Source organism: Temnothorax nylanderi, unplaced genomic scaffold, assembly GCF_030848795.1.
Source record: "Temnothorax nylanderi isolate EJ_2023f unplaced genomic scaffold, tnyl_v1.0 TNYL_tig0030_pilon, whole genome shotgun sequence".
Lineage (NCBI taxonomy): Eukaryota > Metazoa > Arthropoda > Insecta > Hymenoptera > Formicidae > Temnothorax > Temnothorax nylanderi.
The window spans coordinates 931,163-949,860 of NW_027249092.1; the positions used below are offsets into that span (position 1 = coordinate 931,163).

At 38.1% G+C, this 18,698-nt stretch overlaps 1 protein-coding gene and 1 long non-coding RNA gene across 3 annotated transcripts in view; both read right to left on the bottom strand.

Annotated features, from left to right (window-relative positions):
• The window catches only part of LOC139770489 (homeobox protein abdominal-A homolog), a 32,945-nt gene extending 21,870 nt beyond the window's left edge, over positions 1-11,075 (bottom strand). Inside the window, exons 1-2 of one of the 2 annotated variants that reach the window (XM_071702478.1) lie at positions 9,510-11,075; positions 5,646-5,678 (exon numbers count right to left, since the gene is read on the bottom strand). In XM_071702478.1, the coding sequence (XP_071558579.1) occupies positions 5,646-5,678; positions 9,510-10,260 (784 nt within the window). In that variant the 5' untranslated portion in view covers positions 10,261-11,075. The remainder of the gene's footprint in view (positions 1-5,645; positions 5,679-9,509) is intronic. The other variant, XM_071702480.1, reaches the window with a different exon arrangement.
• A 1,947-nt stretch (positions 11,076-13,022) lies between these two features.
• Positions 13,023-18,698, bottom strand: part of LOC139770497 (uncharacterized) — a 96,077-nt gene continuing 90,401 nt past the window's right edge. The window contains exon 3 of the long non-coding RNA XR_011717775.1: positions 13,023-13,529. This is a non-coding gene — a long non-coding RNA (uncharacterized lncRNA). The remainder of the gene's footprint in view (positions 13,530-18,698) is intronic.

Below are 18,698 nucleotides of genomic sequence, written 5' to 3' on the forward strand. Positions count from 1 at the left end.
TTTCGCATACAATTAATGCAGACGGACATGCCAGTCGTAACTCGTGAGAAACAGAGAGATAATACTCTTGCGGTGTAGTTGTCATAAATTTGTCTTCTTTCAAATAATTATTATCGTGGCAACGTGACGCATCGGACAATATCCCCGCACGGCCATGGCCGCGCAAATCTCGATTTTTCAGACCTTTGCAGTTATAAGTGGCAATCGTGAACGCCCACTACGGTGCGATATACCGGATGTCCTAAATTTAACCGTTCTATCTATGTTTTCTTTATCTAATTTAAGATCATCTTTTTCTTAGCGACAAAAAGACTCATCGTTTAGAGCAAGTTTTATTATATTTTCGATGTTAATACATTAACGATTTATATTCACATTATAAGTCTATTTAAAACCAAATCTATCTGTTTATACTTTCAAAACTTATTTATTACAAAAGACTCTTTATTTGCAATCGTTCATAATTTATAAACCTTGATCATTCGATGTCTTTGCTAAAAGAACGACTCCAAATCTGCAAATCTGTCAAATAATCTATAGATAAAAGATGAATCGAACAATTTGTAAATAACCCGTTTGCTCAAGTTGAACTAAATAAAGTCAAATACGAAAAGTTCCTATCCCTGCTGAAAATACAAGTGACTGCACGCCGCCGGAGGAAACAAAGGCAAATACAACATCTTTTATAACCCACATGTACATATATTTTATTGGAATTTAACTTTCAGATGAAGGATAAAACGTTTATCTTCAAACAGAGCAACCGTTTCTTGCTGTTTGGTCATGAGAAATAAAATTTAATCCTAAAACTTTAGACATTGTAAATGTCAAGCATGCACATGTAATAAAGTTTTCGCGGTACAAATAAAAACTGTCTGTTGTAACAAATAAAACTAAACGACGATACGCGTCTGTGACATCAGTAATCTTGATTGCAGAAATTATTATGTGAATAGTAATATATAAAATGAATTGCGCATCAATTATTGTTTATATTAATATTAAGCTTCTCTTCTCTATATATTGTATTACGAGAGAGACCTTATTCATTTCATAATAGTATTTATATTAATATTAAGCGTCAATTTATGCGTAACACAATTTTAAGATCATACGAGAACAATTACTTAAAACAGGCAAAAAAAATTTAATTAGAAATTATGACAATGTGCGCCTATTTAAAACTTGAAGTCGATTATTTAAAATTTTGTCCAGTTACTGTACGTAACGCCAATTTAAATCAATTCCAGCATAAAAGTACAAGAAAGAAATACGTTAACGAAAAAGGGGTATGAATGCGCGTAACGTCCTTTACTGTAAACGTGACGTGGTTGATTTTCGTGTAACATACGATCGTCAAAGCCTTTACTTTCACTTGACTCAGCACGAAACAACATCGTGATTTATACGCGTTGAGAAAAAAATCTTTGATTCTTGCGCTAGCTGCGCTTTTCTTTTCCTGTGGTTCAGGTAAACTTTACTGCTTTTTACGATAGCGAGGAAGAATGCGTAACGCGCGACAAAGGGTGAAAGTCTAAGCGTGAAAAAAGTGGATTTTGAGAGGAAGAGTTAATGTTATGAAAAGGGAAGAAAAAAGGAAGCGTCACATAATTCTTCGATTCGTAACGGTAAAAAAAAAGAATATGCTAAATTTTGTATCCAGTATCATAGTGCAGACTTGCGGCAGAATATTTATTAAGGTAAATATTTAAAATTTAAATTCTTAAAAGAATTTAAATTTTTGGCGCGAGATAGGCATCGCGAATAACTGAAGAAAATTAAAATATATTTAAACATAAATACATGATTATCAGGAATATTTCAATGCAGTGAGAGATTGTAATATTCTACTCTAGTTCTTCTATATTTAAGGTGCTGTTAAGAAATATTTTCACATAATGTATTTTTTTGTAATATTTTTACGTTGTAATGATGTGGACTACCATAACGTTATATTAATCTTCCAATGAACGTCAAATAATATTAAAGTTATCCCTTCGAAAGAAAATGCGAAAGTGTAAACGAAGGTGTAAAGGGCTTCCCTTCCTGAAGTTAAGTGTCAGTCAGATCCTCGATCAGCCGATTCCGAATACCTTACATTGTAAGATATCGCTTCAGGGTGGTCATCGTGTAAATGTGCGCCGATATTCGGAATCGACCGGCCTGCCTGAGGATTTGACTGGTGTGATGGCTTCGGCACGCGACATAACGGGGTACGCGCCGCCGCCGCCGCCGTATGACCATAAAATAAACGTTTGGGGTGGCGCAGGCGGAGGCCAAACCTGGCAGCGTATAAACACTTATATAACGGCAATTAAACTGCTTTTAAGGCCCATAAAACTGCAGTTTCAATAATCTCTGTGACAACACGATTCTGACCTGTCTTTGGAAATGTGGTTTCCCTCGGGAGATGTCAAAAGCGATTACGCCGCACCGACGAGTGTAAAAATTTCGATCGTTGTCTCCCCCCCGCGCTCTCAGATTTTTCGACTGACTGCGTCCCCCCAATGTCTAGTTTTTACGATCCGCTTTGTACCCAATTCCCGCGATTTCGCACGCCTTAAAATACAAATAAAATGTTACATGGTGTGGTTTCCTTGCATCTAGACTTTACTTTCCCGCAGCAACGTTCCGCGTGGGGTTTAGAGTTTCTCAGAAAGAAACGCGGCGTATATTAATGGCGTATCGAGAGAAGGCGATGAGTAAAATAGAAAAGTGGAAAACGCGCGCCGGGTCGTGGCATAAAGCAGAATTCCAGATGAAATTTTCCGGATAAAATTTCGATGGGGGCTATTCTTTTTCTAGCCAATGTCAGATACCTGCTGGATGCTGATGCGACTCAGGCGAGGGAGGAAACGTTTACGTGTGAGAGACGGGGATAGTCGACAGGATCGAAGGCCGAGGGGGGGAGGAGGGGGGAATACGAAGAGAGGTCCAGGTAGGGGAGGCGGGGGCGATGAAATGGGATAATACCAACGCTGCAGGACGCGGCAGCCATCATCGAATGCTAATGAGGGGTTGGCGGCTTTTGGGGCAGTGGACTCTGCCCGTAGAGTGGTGCGCCGTTGTCGGTGGATCGGCCTGATTATAAATTATACATTATCTCCTGCTAGTCCCCATGTACACACCGTAATCCAGCTAGACATTTGCAGGCCTCTGAACCCCCAATGTCAGAATATGCTCGCGTATTCGCGTACCAGAGACAGATTAGAAATTCGTACATCGTCCACGGTAATACATTCAGTGTCGCGTTAGTCGGCATATAATTTTAATTTCTGCTGAACGTGGTCGACATTCTCGAAAATTTTCGCGTTCTTAGGATTTCGTTCTCAAACGCAAAATAATCATAGTTCGCGAAAAAATTTTTGCATTAGTTATAAGTGAAAATGTAGAGCTATTCTATCGTATCCGCGACATTATCGATATAAATAAAAAAAAGAGCCTGTCACAATCGAATCTAATGTTCTTTAGTTAGTATAATGTTCGAAGATACGCATTGCCGTCATGCGCATTATATGAAAGAAACAAATTGCAATTAAATCTACTATTTATAATATTCGATACATTATAACATAATTGGCAAGGAAACGATTATAAAAAAATAAGGAAAGAAAAAAGAATAAATTTTTTATGTGCTTTGCGAAAAAGATAATATTGAATAATAAATAAGATAATATGTGATTTCGTTTGGCCATTCTCTTTTTTATCACAACTTGCAGGATACTCTGTATCTCCAAATGTTAGAAATTTTAATGAGATACGCGGAGATGATCTCGAAGGACACACAAGTTTCAAAAAAAGCCGATTCTAAATCTCGGAGCGTAGCAAATTCATGTATTAATCATATACTGAATCAATGTGAAAACAACGAAGAGTTTAGCTGAAAGTGAAAAAAGAGGGTTCACGAGCACATGAATTGAATTTAAAACACATGCGATAAATATAACAGTGTTACAAAGCGTCTATATACTATCCGTAAATTTCTTTCCTCTCGCGTGAGAAACGAGAAGGCATTCATCGATATACCAATGCGTCACGACAATAAATTTAACTAAAGTTAATTAAAGTTAGGAAACTAAGTTAATTTTTTAACGGAATGAATCTAGATACTCGGATTACTTTCCATAAAAGAATGGCGCGTTATTCACGATTTTCTATTTTGGTTTAAAACACCTAATTTATAATATATATTTACTGATATATGATTTTAATTTTTAATAATTCAGTTATTTCTACTCCTTTCTATTATCTTGCGTGTATTATTATTTAATCGCTTCAAAATTATATTATTTTTTAATTATATTTTATTCGCTAATATAATTATTGGTACAAAATAAAATATAATGAATTTATTAACTGATATTAATAAAATATTACAAGCAAGTTCCAACTTGCTTGTAATAGCGTAACTTGAAATACATGCAGATTGCCAATGCGCGCGATTAGCAAGAAACAGCTGGACGTATAAACGTATAACGGCGAACGTGTATTCTGATTCATCGACCGATTGCATATATATATGCAGAAATAGATATATTCCGTTTGAGTATATCGGAATGTAATTTCCTACCGGACTAAGCATTCCGTCTGCACAGTGGGAAACTTCGTACAGTGATCGCCAATGCCTATTTGAAATTATGATCCGTCTGATGTAAACAAACCATCGCGATAAAAGCCGTCGGCCGAAGTTTTAATTTTATCTAATCGGTATTTACTGCGCTATTGTGGGCTCGTAAGTGGCCGTATAAAAGATAGTCATGGAGATTATTCGCGGCTAACATTATCACGGTGACGACAGGTGTAGTTGCCCATATACCTGTCCTTCTTGCATGCGCAACTAACATAAATGAATAGGGTAAGGACTTAGCGTGTGCCGCCCGGTAGCGCGATTCACGTAAATGATCTCGACGATGACCTTGACACCTCGGCACGTTTGGGATTACATCATTTTTTATCTCCGTAGACCGATGACAAACTATTCATTAAACTTACGACTAATCGACAGCATCATAATTGCACAATCATACAGAAAGGAAACTTTTTGGAAACGCTATTTGTACTTTTAGTTTTGCAAATACAATACGTGATGTATCTGGATAAAGTCAACGTCGAAAAGGGAAAGGACAAATCATTGCTTTCAGAAAAAAGAAAACAGCCATAATGTTCCATTCAACTACAAGTACCTTCTCTATAGATACATTAAACTGAAGAGAGAAATGTGACTAGCATATGGAGCGTAACTTTAGGAAGGGTCGTTTCCCTTCCAGCCTTTTTCAAACCTTGAGATCGACGCCTGTGGATCTCATATTAAAATTACTTATCGATTACCACCCGTATATTAAAATATTTTATGTATAATGTAAAATAGATCATCTTTTTTCTCCTTAAACAGTTATCTTTTCTTCATAATTGATATAAATATAATCACTTAATTTACAGTTAATCATATTGATATGTCGTTTGTCACAATTAAATCTAAGTTAAATTTTTCTTTCAAAATAAAATGTTTCGAGGGCATGTGAAATCTGTTTTTTAAGTATTTACAGAAATATGGAATATATCTTACATATATGTTATATTACAACGCAAATAATGGCAATAATAGTATAAAAGCATTCCAATTAACAACAATAATTCGTACTCACCGCACACCACTCTGTCAAATGGACTCATCCAATCTGGAAAATGAAAAATTTTATTAAAACATTCGTATAAAATTATCAAACGCTTCGGCAATTATCTCTTGCCTTCTTTCTTATGATGTCAAGTGAGATAATATGAATCAGCTTTATGCGCAGTTTAAAGCTATAAAACTACGCATGCATTTGAGATAAGCTTCTAACATGACATAGAGCACGTTTCTTAAGCGTATTATAATAAATTTGCAAGATATTATGATTCAAATGCATGTATTAATACTAAAAATTGCATATATAACGCAAAACATTAAAGTAACAGAAAACAGAAATCCGAAGAAAGAAACTACGTAACACTTACAATCTTACAAGTTAAAGGAAAACATTAAACGAACGCTCGGCAATGTCAAAGATTAGATAATAAATAAAGTTGGTCCGACACATAATAATTTGTAAGAATCTTTGAAGTTGCCATTGACCTTCCAGATTAAAAATCAAAATGTTGAGATAAGTATTGACGCATATTCAAATCAGCTAAATTTGCACGATTAACGTATGCGCTATGTACTAATATGTATTAATATAATAATAAATAATCTATGAAAGAACTACTTCTTACTGTATATTACTACTTTACAATATAGAAATTAATAAATATATAAATGTACATTTACATTTTCACATACAACTGTCTCGTTATTCATAATTAAATTAAAATTCAATAAATTCATCGATATTTGGAATAATATTAATTGTTGAAAAGGAAAAACATGGACATAAATTGTCGACATGCTGATTCAATTGCAGCCTCGCTAAAAGAACTAAAATCGTCACGTTATATTGTCGCTTGAATCATTCACCTCTCTTCACACACAAGAGACATAAAGCTATTCTTACATACCCATAAAATAGATAAGAAACTTATTGACGCATGAATAGATATACGACAGTAAAGGTGTTCAAAAAACTGTAAACCCTTCAGAGAGGCTAGAAATATATCAAATGTAAACGTAAGAATAAATAAAATTCACCGCGGCAGAGCGTGAATATCAAATAATAATAATTGTTTTGCTGTTCGTTTAGACGTGCGAAAACGTTACAAAGTAAAAGATAACGTTACAAATATTATGAGAAGTTTAAATATGAAGTGACAACATTAAATATCAATTGATAATTTAACTAGCATTACAAAATTGAATAAAACAACACATTGAAATAACAGGAACGTGAAATTAAATTATTCTGGAAGTCATGATCGAGAAAATCAATTATACCAAAGAGATAGTCGCTGTATAATTTATGAAAGCGATTTAGCTTTCTAGATAACATTCACGTAAACAGGAGTTGATATTGCGAGGACCGTTGACCAATGGCCAATTTGAATCATTTACTCTTCACAGAAACGCGTAATAATAATAATAAGTCAGTAGAAGGTATATGGAATTGTGATTCATGTCACTAATCAGCATCATCGCCACACATATTAGAAATTACACGGGCGCGATCATGATTCGCGCATTCGCGGCGGGTATAATGCAGGACCTCACGAGTTGGTAAAACGGAAAGTTAATGCATTAACGTCAAGTATTATTATAACGTGTTGATAGTGAAACGGGCTTCGGAAAATAATTTGCATATTCAAAGATTACAACTTAATCGCAATATATTCCGCAATCCCCCGCTCCGTGCGAGTGTATGCCTTGTATTATATTACTACATGCTAACGCAAATACATTGGCATAACGCGAGAGAAAGAGAAAGAGAGACAGTGAAAGAAAAAGAAAGAGAGAAAGATCGTGCAACCAATTCTCCGAGAAATTTTATTGTAAATACATGGTAAATAACTTAAAACTGGCGCGAAAGGCAGTACATTTAATTCATTCGTCGCGTGAATTTAGCTAAGTCGATGCTGCACGTGACGACAGCACCGCGGTCTGAATGTGACAAATACGGCGATTGTTGCAATTGGAGTTTATGCTTAAAGTCTCAACGAAATACCTAGGAGGATAAATCTAACCGTGACCGTAGAAACGCTATTCGTGCGCAAGGGGAACTGTGAATCGACAAGTTAGTCGGCTTCTACCGCACTTCCAACGAAGTCAACGGGGCTCCTTTTCACGCAAACTTCTCCGGAGTTATTTCGTGCGCCGTTAGTACAATGTCACAACAATATCAAACGCGAAAAAAGCAACGAAACGTGCCGTTTCGCGTTACCGCAAAAATGCGCAGTTTTCACATCAGCGAGTCAACGTTAAGAACGCAACAACAGGTCGGCCCGCAGCCGCTACGTTGTTCGCCGCAAATATACACGATAAACACCGTCGGCGCTTTGTCCTAGCTAACGCGTCTCTCAGCAGACAAAGACTCTCTTCGACAAGGCACACGTACGATGTATTATGCACGACATCGGAATAACTTCAAGTTTCGCGTGGCAACAACAGCGCTTTTAACAGAAACTCTAATCCAACGTGTGTAGTGCATTCTTTAAGTTGCTGTTACGTCCGTGTATTCCTCGAAGATTGCTTGTTACATTTCAAATTACAATGCAAATTATTTTCGTCAGCGCTGCTACATTTGCAAATGCAACACATAGCAAAGTTGGTATGGTATTGTGTAATTTCTAAAATAGTGGATATATTAAGAGAGATAAGAGAATTCCTTTGCCCTTCTCAAATGTATATTAATATTAAACGTAAGGAGAGCCACTTCTATATTCATATGACCCTGCTTCATCCTTACAATCATATAATATGCTCTTAAAGCTACCCTAATTTCAGAAACATTTTGTACACGTATGTATGTGTTTCTAATACGTGTAAAATCATCAAATGGCCGGTATATAGTTCTCTAACATCATTAATCTTTACCAAAAACGTATGTAAGCAAAAGAAATATAATACGGTGTACAATATTAATGTATTTAGCTCTTTTCAGAGAAGCATGCAATATTTATTTATATATTCATGCCTTTCAATAATTATACAGTTCGCTCTAAATTATAGAAGTCTAGAAAACAGTCGTTTCTATCATTTCCTTCATTGTCAATTCGTATTTAATATAAAATAATTATAATTTAAAAAGGAGAAATGTATAATAAATTTAATCTCTTTCAAATAAATAAAAATAGAAATGAAAATAATAAATCGATGATTATATATCTGTAATTTTCTATCTTGCTCATATTTTGCAATGTAATTTTATAAATAAAATTGGATAAATTATGCATTAAAAAAATATTACTATACCTCTAACAAGTATAATAATAACTAATAATGATAATATAAAAATGAAATTATAATAATTTTAATTGTTTTTTTATTTATATGTCTTGTTATTTACATTCTTTATATTACTCGGTTAAAATTGCGATAGACAAATCTAATATTTTTTGTCGGCATCATGCTGAAAGTTTCATGCAATCATTCTTCAAGTATTTTTTCTTTCAATCATGCAATATAAAAAATATAAAAATCAAAATGCAGAAATAGATTCGTGCGCCATTTTCACATTTAAATAATTAATCGAGATGAACATTTGTCAATAAGATATAAATTAAATATAACAATTATATTTAGATTTATAAGTAGTTACAGCAATTGTCTATTTAATAATATAACTATGAAGAAATATTTGGTTTAATAAAACGTGTCTAAAACATGTTTTGTAAACCATGATTTTTTTACTAAAAGCCATCACCCATAACAGACAAGCAATTACGACAATAAAACCGTGATGATCACCATCGCCATGATGCATCACGTCGCTCACGCGTATCGTCGTTCAACAATAGTCAGCAATGATAGAAAGGTAAAAAAAGAAATGTAAAAAAAACCGTAAAAAATGCAAATTGAACGACATCCAAGAAAGACTCACCGGTAATCGACATCCACGGATACCGAGGTATGTCCGAGATCCCAGGTTGACCGGTGGTGGGTTGTTGGCAGGACGTCAAAGGGTCGACAACGGCCGATGCGGCAGCCGCTTGATGGTAGAACTGTGCCGCCGCTGCCATGGACGCCGAGGCGGCCGACACGGCCGAGGATGCGGACGCGGACGAGACGAGGCTACCGGGCGTAGCGCCGTTCTGATGATGGTGGCCTAGGGTATAGTTAACCATGGGATCGGCCGACGCAGGGGTGACATTGCCGGTCAGACTAGCTGTGTAACGGCAGGACTTGTCGCCGGCGGCGGCGTCCACGGCGGCGGCGGCGGCCAGGGCAGCGCTGGACGCCGCCGTGGACCCGAAGCCGGGCACCATGCTGGACGTGGCGCCGAACGCGGCGGCCGCGACCGCCTGCTGCTGCTGATGATGATGATGCGCCGCGGCGGCGGACACGTACGGATACATGCTGGATGTCGTGCGTGCCGCCGGTGACGTGGATGCGGAACTTCCCGAGTGCTGGGGACTCGAACCCGTCGGGCTCGGCGAATTGTGGTGCTGCGCGTAATTGACTGCCGCGGCCGCTACGGCAGCCGCGGATAAACTCGATTCTAGGCTCGCGGTGGCCGGACTCGTCGTGCACGCCTGAATGGTACCTGGGGTCGCGCTTGAGAACAACTGTTGCGGATGAAATTGTTGGTACTTAGCTGGTAGCATACTATCAATTATGAATTTCGTACTCATATCGCCTGTCGGTGCCGATGTGGACCCGATGCCGAAGACACGCCCGGGCCGGACGACCGGGACTAGTGTCTCAACACCGACACCGTGGCGACACGTCCACCGGCTGCTGCCTCATCGTCGCGCGCGTAATCCGTCTTCGCACGGATCACGGATCACGGACAACACTCGGGTAAACGCTGATAAACGCCGGTGAACGCGCGCACTTTTTCTTCGCCGCACGCGCCTGGAAATCCTTTTCCGTTCCGCTTTGTCGCTTTATCGCTTTATCGCTTTCCGGGTCCACTATCGCTTCCCCTATCGGCAATCAACTTGTCCACTTTTACTGCCACTTACGCAACTCAGCACATTATCACAATAACAATACCGAACGCGGCGGGATGCGGTCACCAGGGACGACTGACCACGAATCACCGACCGTCCGCGATGGCAAATGACATGTCCCTCCTTCTCGATCACGGGATTCGCACGGGTGTACCACGCGGAATCGCGGAATCACGGAATCCTCGCGTTCGCGACGATACAATTCCTGCGCCCGGAGTAATATCGCGCCTTTCCCGATTACGAATCCATCCGTATATCGAAGTAAAAATCGGGCGATAAAGCGGCGGGTCCTTCTTCACGCCGGGCCCACCCAATCGTGGTCCCCGGCTCAGGAAATTGGGCGACGGTGAACCCGGCGACGGCACGAGGAGAGAGAAGAGAAGAGCGTGGCCCCTGTCAGGTGTTAGAAGCCGTTTCTTGCGTACTTCTCGGATAGTCGACGAATCCTTTATGGGCCATGCATGAAGGTACTATAGCCCCCTATCCCGAACGCCGCGTACTACAACCCACGGCCAGCTAAATGTAACCCCTTACAATAATGGCGCCGCTTGTCTCTCCGTTCTGTTTCCCCCCTCTCCGTTCTATGAGTCTGGAGCGCGCCGCGCCGGGGTACCCAGCTGGTAAACAGAGCCGGCCAATCGTGGCGCGGCCTTACCCGAGGCGGGCCAATCGCCGCCGTGCTAGGCGCGCCAAGATGAATGGATCTCTTTCTCCGTCGGCTCTTCCTCTCGCTCCGATCCTCGCTTTCGGCTATACCTCGTGCTCTCTTCCCTCACTTGGACTTCGGACACCTCTCGCTTCCTCTCGCTCGTCGCTATACCCGGCGTGCTCCGTCCGCCCGACGTTCCGTACGTTCGCCTCTCGCCAGTGCAGTCGTGCTCTCCACGTTGCCTTATACCCTGCAACGTTTCAACGTCTCACACGGTATTTTCTGTCCTTATCTAGGTTTCTCCATTTGTCTTTCTCTTCCTTCATCTCTCTCTCTTTCTCTCTTTCTCCCTCTTTTTTCTCTCTCTATCTCTCATTTGAGTGTATTCTTTTTATCTCGTTTTTACTCTACCTCCGTCCTCCTCACCGAAATTATTTTTCTTTTTTTTTTATCTCCACAAGGCAGCACTTTTTCGAATTTCTGCTTCGTACACATTACTTGTTTCCTATTCAGTCTGCATTAGTCCTAAGACTTTCTTTTTAATACAAAAGTACAACCATTAAATCTCGAATCTCCAATGTATTTCTATCACTTCCAATTTTTTTATTAGTTTTCTTATCCTTGCAATGGTATTATTTTTCATTAGAATATTTTTTAAATTGTTTTGGGCTAGGTTTCTTCTTATTTTTTGTTTCCATTTAACAATTCAATGTATATGATGACGATTATAATTTCTTAAGCAGTAGACCTTGGCAAATATATCAAGTTTTCATTTCGGTCAGTTATAAATTTCATTTATTCGATGGCAAAGCATGACATACATATCAGACGAAATAATTCTATCCATCCATTTCCGTAAATAATTACATGAAATTTTTATCTGAAGACTTGTTATTTTCTATATTACCTAAATCGTTTTTTTTTCTGTTTATATGTATGTCACTAACATATATATTTTTATTTTATATTTGTTTCATGTTTGTATGATTTATCGAGCAATAAAATGTATATAATGAGCAAATGTATTATTAATCAAGAATTCAATTTCAAGACGATTCTCTTTTTGTCGTACTGAATGCGATTATGAGTTATCATTAAAAAGCAGCACATTTCGTTAAAAAATGACTTGCATATTTCATTCTTCGCTTTATGTTTCCTCGTAAAAAAATTATGAACAGAGATAATTATGAATAGTTATTGCATAGGTCACTAATGCAAGATAAGAAAAGGCACTTTGGTAATTGCCTCTCTCAATCCATAGAGAGTATGCACAATTTCAAATCTCTGTCAAAAACATTCGATTCACGCCTTTCCTACTTCCCCCTTCCTCCTCTCTCTTTCTCTTTCTGTCTCTTGCTCTCTCTCTCTTTTTTTCTCTCTTTCTCTCTCACGGCTGCTTTCGCCAAGTATTGCAGAAACTGGCGCGATTCGGCCACCGTCGAATCGTCGACTCGTCGACTTTTGGAAACCACTGAACTCGTCCCGGTTGGGATATCGCGGCGGCATTTCTATGTGAGAATGGTGGCGCGCGCGAGGGGTGACGCGGCTTGCGAGAGGGAGCGGCTTACGTCGGTGGCGAATACCGTGATAGAAGGTGTACAGGGAATATCGCACGTGAAGGTAGTAAGGTGCAGAGGGCGGGTGAAACTTACAGCCTGGATTCCGGCGTTTCTTACGATGGACAGCTCATTTTACACACCCCATTTTGTTGGTAAATTTCATACGCTTGAAACACTTTTGTCTAATAGAAAACGTATTTATTTATCACATAATTATCGTATTGCTTTAATTATTATCCACCTTCTGATCAATTTGTTTAAAAAGATTTAAATTAAAATTCAAAAATTGCTGTGGGTTATATCTCAAGATATAAAATATTTGTTTTTAGAATTTATAAAAATATTCTTTCGGCATTACACATGTAAATGAGAAAAAGACAATATTTATAATTAAGAATTTCAAGAATTTTATGCATATTTAATAGTTAGAACATTTAACTACCTTTCATTATAATAAGATATAAATTATAATTCTGATTATCTCGCAAGTCCTTTTCGTATTCGTTAGTCACGAACACAAAACATTATTGTACATATTTCAAATTCTATTTAAATTACTAAAAAAAAGTACTTACCTATCACAGAAGTAGCCACATGAATTTGTGCAATTCATATGAATGTTATATAAATTGAATAATGACTTTAGTTATGAGAGTTTATGAAAAAGCAAGCAATACAACACTAATAATAAGTACTTACCATATGAAGTGTTGACTGGCTCGTCATGCGAATCCTGCTTTCTGAAACCAAATTCAGAAAATATTAATTCTGATGAACAGAAGATATTGAAAAAAAATTAAAAATAGAATATGTAGTCAGTCTGATATAAAATATGAATTGGGATATAAATATTTACATATATTTTTGGATATAATATACGGAGATAAATGTATTCGCTATTACGCCCTTTGTCGTTTAAAATATCGTCTGTTTGGCTGTTCACAATATGGCTTTCATGTATAGTAATGAATGTCTGCAGTTCTTTGTGTCTGGACGATGCGATCAATAAGATAAATCACAAAAAGTGCTTACGCGAATATCTCGGCTAAATAATTAATTATGTAATCAATAGTCATCGTGGCTATTAAAAAGAAATAAACACGTAATTTAGCGTCATTAAATGTATTTTAAATTAATGTCTATGTTCATACTTTATTTCTTTATATCGAGCTTGCTACATTTGATTTTCTAATTATCTTCTTGATATTGAAATTACGCAAATATATGCAAATATGTTACAGATCTTTAAAGAATTCACTTTTTTGTGAAATAAAGAGAAAGATTTTTTTAGTACAATTTAATAATTATGGCGAGGCATGTGAGTGATTTTATGTATTAGATGAATAAATTGTAGATAATTAACGATTACTAATTTCATTCATCGAACTTAAAGAACATTAAACAATTTTTGTTATTTTTTGTTGATACCCGTGCTTTTCCTTTCGTTACTTATAAGTAATTTCTTAAAATATCAAACTCATCGTAGGACGAACGTAATCCCATAAAGCGCAACTGATACATTCTTCAGCTGGTAGTACGATCGCGGGTGATGAGTTGAGACAAAGGGGTTTCAAGAATGTAATCCCAGAAAACTGACCAGTACAGTCCGACCGGTCCAATTATATCAACGATCGCTTGTCGGATCTCAACGTCTTTGCTCGACTGGATAAGGCACGAACACAAGAGCTGTCAGAGTAACACGCACGTACATATACATATACACATACAGATGTAACACCCACACGGGAGTGAACGTGTGGGCACACATGCGGTGTCCTCAGTCCTCTCCGACGAAGACACGCATGTACCTGTCTCAGACACCACGGTATATAAATTGCAACCACGTCAAGACGCGCGAAGCTACAAGAGAGATGGAGAAAGGTAAAAATCTGTATGTGTGTACGTGGGTGTGTGTGTGTGTCCGCGGTAAGGTGTATAAGGGGATAAAAAGAGGCGATCTGCGTCCCCCGCCTGAAACATGGAACGTATCGCTCTGCCGGAGACTCGCTGGACACACGTTGAGTCCTTCAGCGAATCCGCACGAGACACTTTTTGGCGAACGAAGGAGAAGGACAGCGAGTCGGGACGCAAAAAAGAGAAATTGGGCGGCGGCGGTCGGTGGGTGCTGATCCTGGAACCCATTCCGGGGAGACGCCCTAGCGATTGGGGAAGAGCACCTAGTGCGCCATCTCCGGGAAGATAAAAGCAATTCGCGAACCCTCGGCTGTGTACCGATATCTTTTGCCTCGACAAACGATGTTAAGGCTCGGGATATCAAAATCTCCTAGAAACCACTTAGATCGATGTGCAAATCAAGATATAGACAGAGATTTATATTAGAGACAAATTTATACAGAAGAGGAATTAATGTAATATAAAATGATCGTAGGCTTTCATAAGGCCATCATAAGTTTTGCATAAGAATTATATAATTTCATTTATATCATGTATAATTGTGCGATAAAATTCTCTTTGCAGACTGATATAATTAATATGCATAAATGTATAATAATATATTGTATTAATAACTGAGAGTAAAAAATAATGAAGGAAAACTGATAGCTGATAAATTTTATAATTTTATAGAGCAAAGTTACTAGAATCCAAGGTCAAGGTTCTCTTGTCTGCCTTATCGATTGAGCTTGTCCAGCGAAAAATTAACATTTTATTTAGAGAGAAATTTACGAATTTATTACATAGTTTTTTAATTATAAAAATGTACATAAAATTATAATATTGTATAATAATTGCACATAGCAATTTATACATAATTTAATTTTTCTTTCTATATCGAGATATAGATTTCGGATCATAGTTATATTTTATTATACACATAAACAAGAGAAAATGCAGTACATAATATAAAAATATAATATAACATAATATTACTGGTAGAATACTCATTAATTCGCGACTAAAGTTTTTCTTATAGCCGCTCCGATTGCGATTCACCGCTCCAATTGCGATTCGTGATTTCAATAGTTGGAAGATAAATTAGACGATAAATTATTATCAGTGAACTTTATTAATAAAATATAAATACATATTTCTGAAAATGTATATCCGCTACTTATCACTTTAGACAAACTTGTATAAGTTTTGCTCGCGAATAAGACGCTTCTCTCTCTTCGTCTCATTGAGAGAGAGAGAGAGAGAGAGAGAGAGAGAGAGAGAGAGAGAGAGAGAGAGAGAGAGAGAGAAATATGAAAGAAAAATAAAGAAGATAAATGCTGAGGCTCCACCTATAAGACATTACGTATATATTTGATGGCATCATTTATTCATTATCGCTGGGGACTGATGTAAGCGATTGCAAAAATAAGATGTCCTTTAGTCGATAATTTTGTACAGACACGACATAAAGAAAGAATGTAAAATTTATAAACGAGAAAGAAAATAATGGCAAATTACATATTGTATGCTCCTCCAAAACTTATAAATTTAATTGATCGTGTAAAATGTTGACGTATAAATTGGCGCACTTTTTGTTCGAGTGTTTTACGTAACAAAATGTTTAAATTACATAAGATATACACATATTTACTCCATGAGTGTAGACATCGCTTATGAGGCTCCACACGCTGCAGATATCAGAAATGTGGGAATTATTAAGTTGTCATTAGGTTTATTGCGAACGCAAGTTTTTCTCAGAGCAATAAGCACTAAAAGTCTTCTTACCTTTGATGTTCCTCGAAGCACTAATTACTGGTTTACTTAATTAAATTGCTATCAACGACGCATTTCCTTGGTAAACTCTTACAATAATAATAATAATAAACGTTATACATATAGACAGCAACACTTTTTAAGCAGTGACTAAAATCGTGTTAAGTAAATTAAACTGTAATAATCGTATAATTAAATGTGGAGATATAAAACCTTTAATCGATATATAGTGTCAATAAGAATCAATATCTTTCTTATAGATTTTCCTTACAGAATATACATTTTACAAATAATTAGCAATTAACTAATTAGTAAATACAGTATGTACTAGTGTCGATTTTTTTAATTTTTTATAAGAAATAGATTTATACTGCAATTATTGTAGTATTTAGAAGTGTCCGCAATGTTTCCCAATTGTCGACGATTCAGGTATAAGAATAATAAATATTGCATTTACTTTTAATACTAAACAGATGTCGTTACATTAATTGTTAATTACACGTCATAATTATTGCAACAGTGAAAAATACGTACTAAAGTAGTAATATAACAATATGAGTTGAGAGATAAATTTTATTCCATTCTTTAATCTCGACAGATACCGTCATACAATAATAATTATTATTTCATCAGTTCAAATCGCGCGAGAATTAATCGCTTCATTTTCCCAAGTAATCTGGCTCGATAATGGCGTGACGTATGGGAAGCGCGAAGTATGGGAAAACTTCAGTCTCATCATTCTTGTCTTGCAGTTCGCGTGGTGAACCACACACCTTCCTACAAAGTGCTAATCACGAAGCGGCGCACACGACGCCGAAGAGTCGACCGCGAAGCACGTGACAGCCGACCGATCGTCTGACAACCGCGACGTTAGTGACGTAATGATGTGCGGAAGGTCCGGAACGTGCAGGACGAGCGAGCAAACAGGCGTGTGACAGTGACAGCGCCCGCGAACGGGGCGGGCCTCTTAACGACATCTGCTGAGGAAGGAACGAGGAAGCGAGAGGGGACGAGAGACAACCGATGGGCGAGAGCGAGAGGAGCCGAGAGAGGCGAAGCGTCGCGAAAGGAGCGGGGCAAAACGGTCGGACTTGTGACTCGATGCGTTTTACTGCTGCTTTACGGCGGTTTATTGCACCATCAAAACATAAAATGCCCGGTCGGGAAGCGTGCATGCGCGTGGGTACACCCCCACTTCACTTTTACCGCCGACTGCCGGTTAAACTGGGCAACATTCCCCCGATTTCTTGCTCCAGAGAACGTTCTCGTCCGGCCATCTCGGATTCTCTCCCGCTGCCCCCTCGCCCTCCTCCCCGGCGCCCCTAAACGCGGTCACTGGCTCTCTCTCCTGTCGCTCCTCTTTTTCGTCCTGCCGCGAAGTTCACGCCCTTCTTAATATCGCAAATTTTGCTCGCTACGCCGCAACTTATATCTTTCTCAAAAAGTTCGTTCCCTGCTTTCGGATCATCGAAACACGATTTTTTTCTTTTTGAAAAGCGTTTGCGTGAATATTAAATTTGCCATTTAAAAGACACAAGTTAAAAATTCACAATCTCGCATAATTTTAAGAGAGCCTAATGATTATACCAATATAAGTACAATATTAATATAATTAATATAAAAATATAGGAGACTAAGAAGTCTTATCAAGACATCTTCGTTCGGTTATTCATTAGTCGCACTGCAGTTATAATCCAAAATAACCCGGCGGACACTACAAGAGCTTTTAGTGAGAGAAATATTCGCAAGAACAAATTCCGTTTCCTTATCGCGCATCGCCATCCGATCGTACGATGGCGACGATGGTAACGATTAAAATTCTCTATCTACGATGTAATTTTATCTCCAATTTTGCCCTCCAGTCGTTCGTTTATTACTCGAGGTGATAAGAATCGATGGGCAAAATTAAGACACGAGTTTATAGTTTCGCTTATACAATCGCGACGCCTGGCACAGTGATATCAAAGAAAACGGCGCTCCTGCGAGATTCCGCAACGCCATTATAAGAGTTCACATCTAACGGAGTAAACACGCTCTTGACGCGCACATTTCGCTTTGGACGGCTTTTTGATTTTCATTTCGAGCCGCACGATAATGGATACCAATGTCGAGATGCAACAGCGCGCTTTCGGTGGCTGAAAGAGATGCGTTATAGGAAATTTATTGGGCCGTAGAGTTCGTAAACCGCGGGCCGAGGTTGTGCTGCAAGTTTTATTAATCGCTTCGCGTCCGGTCGTAACTGA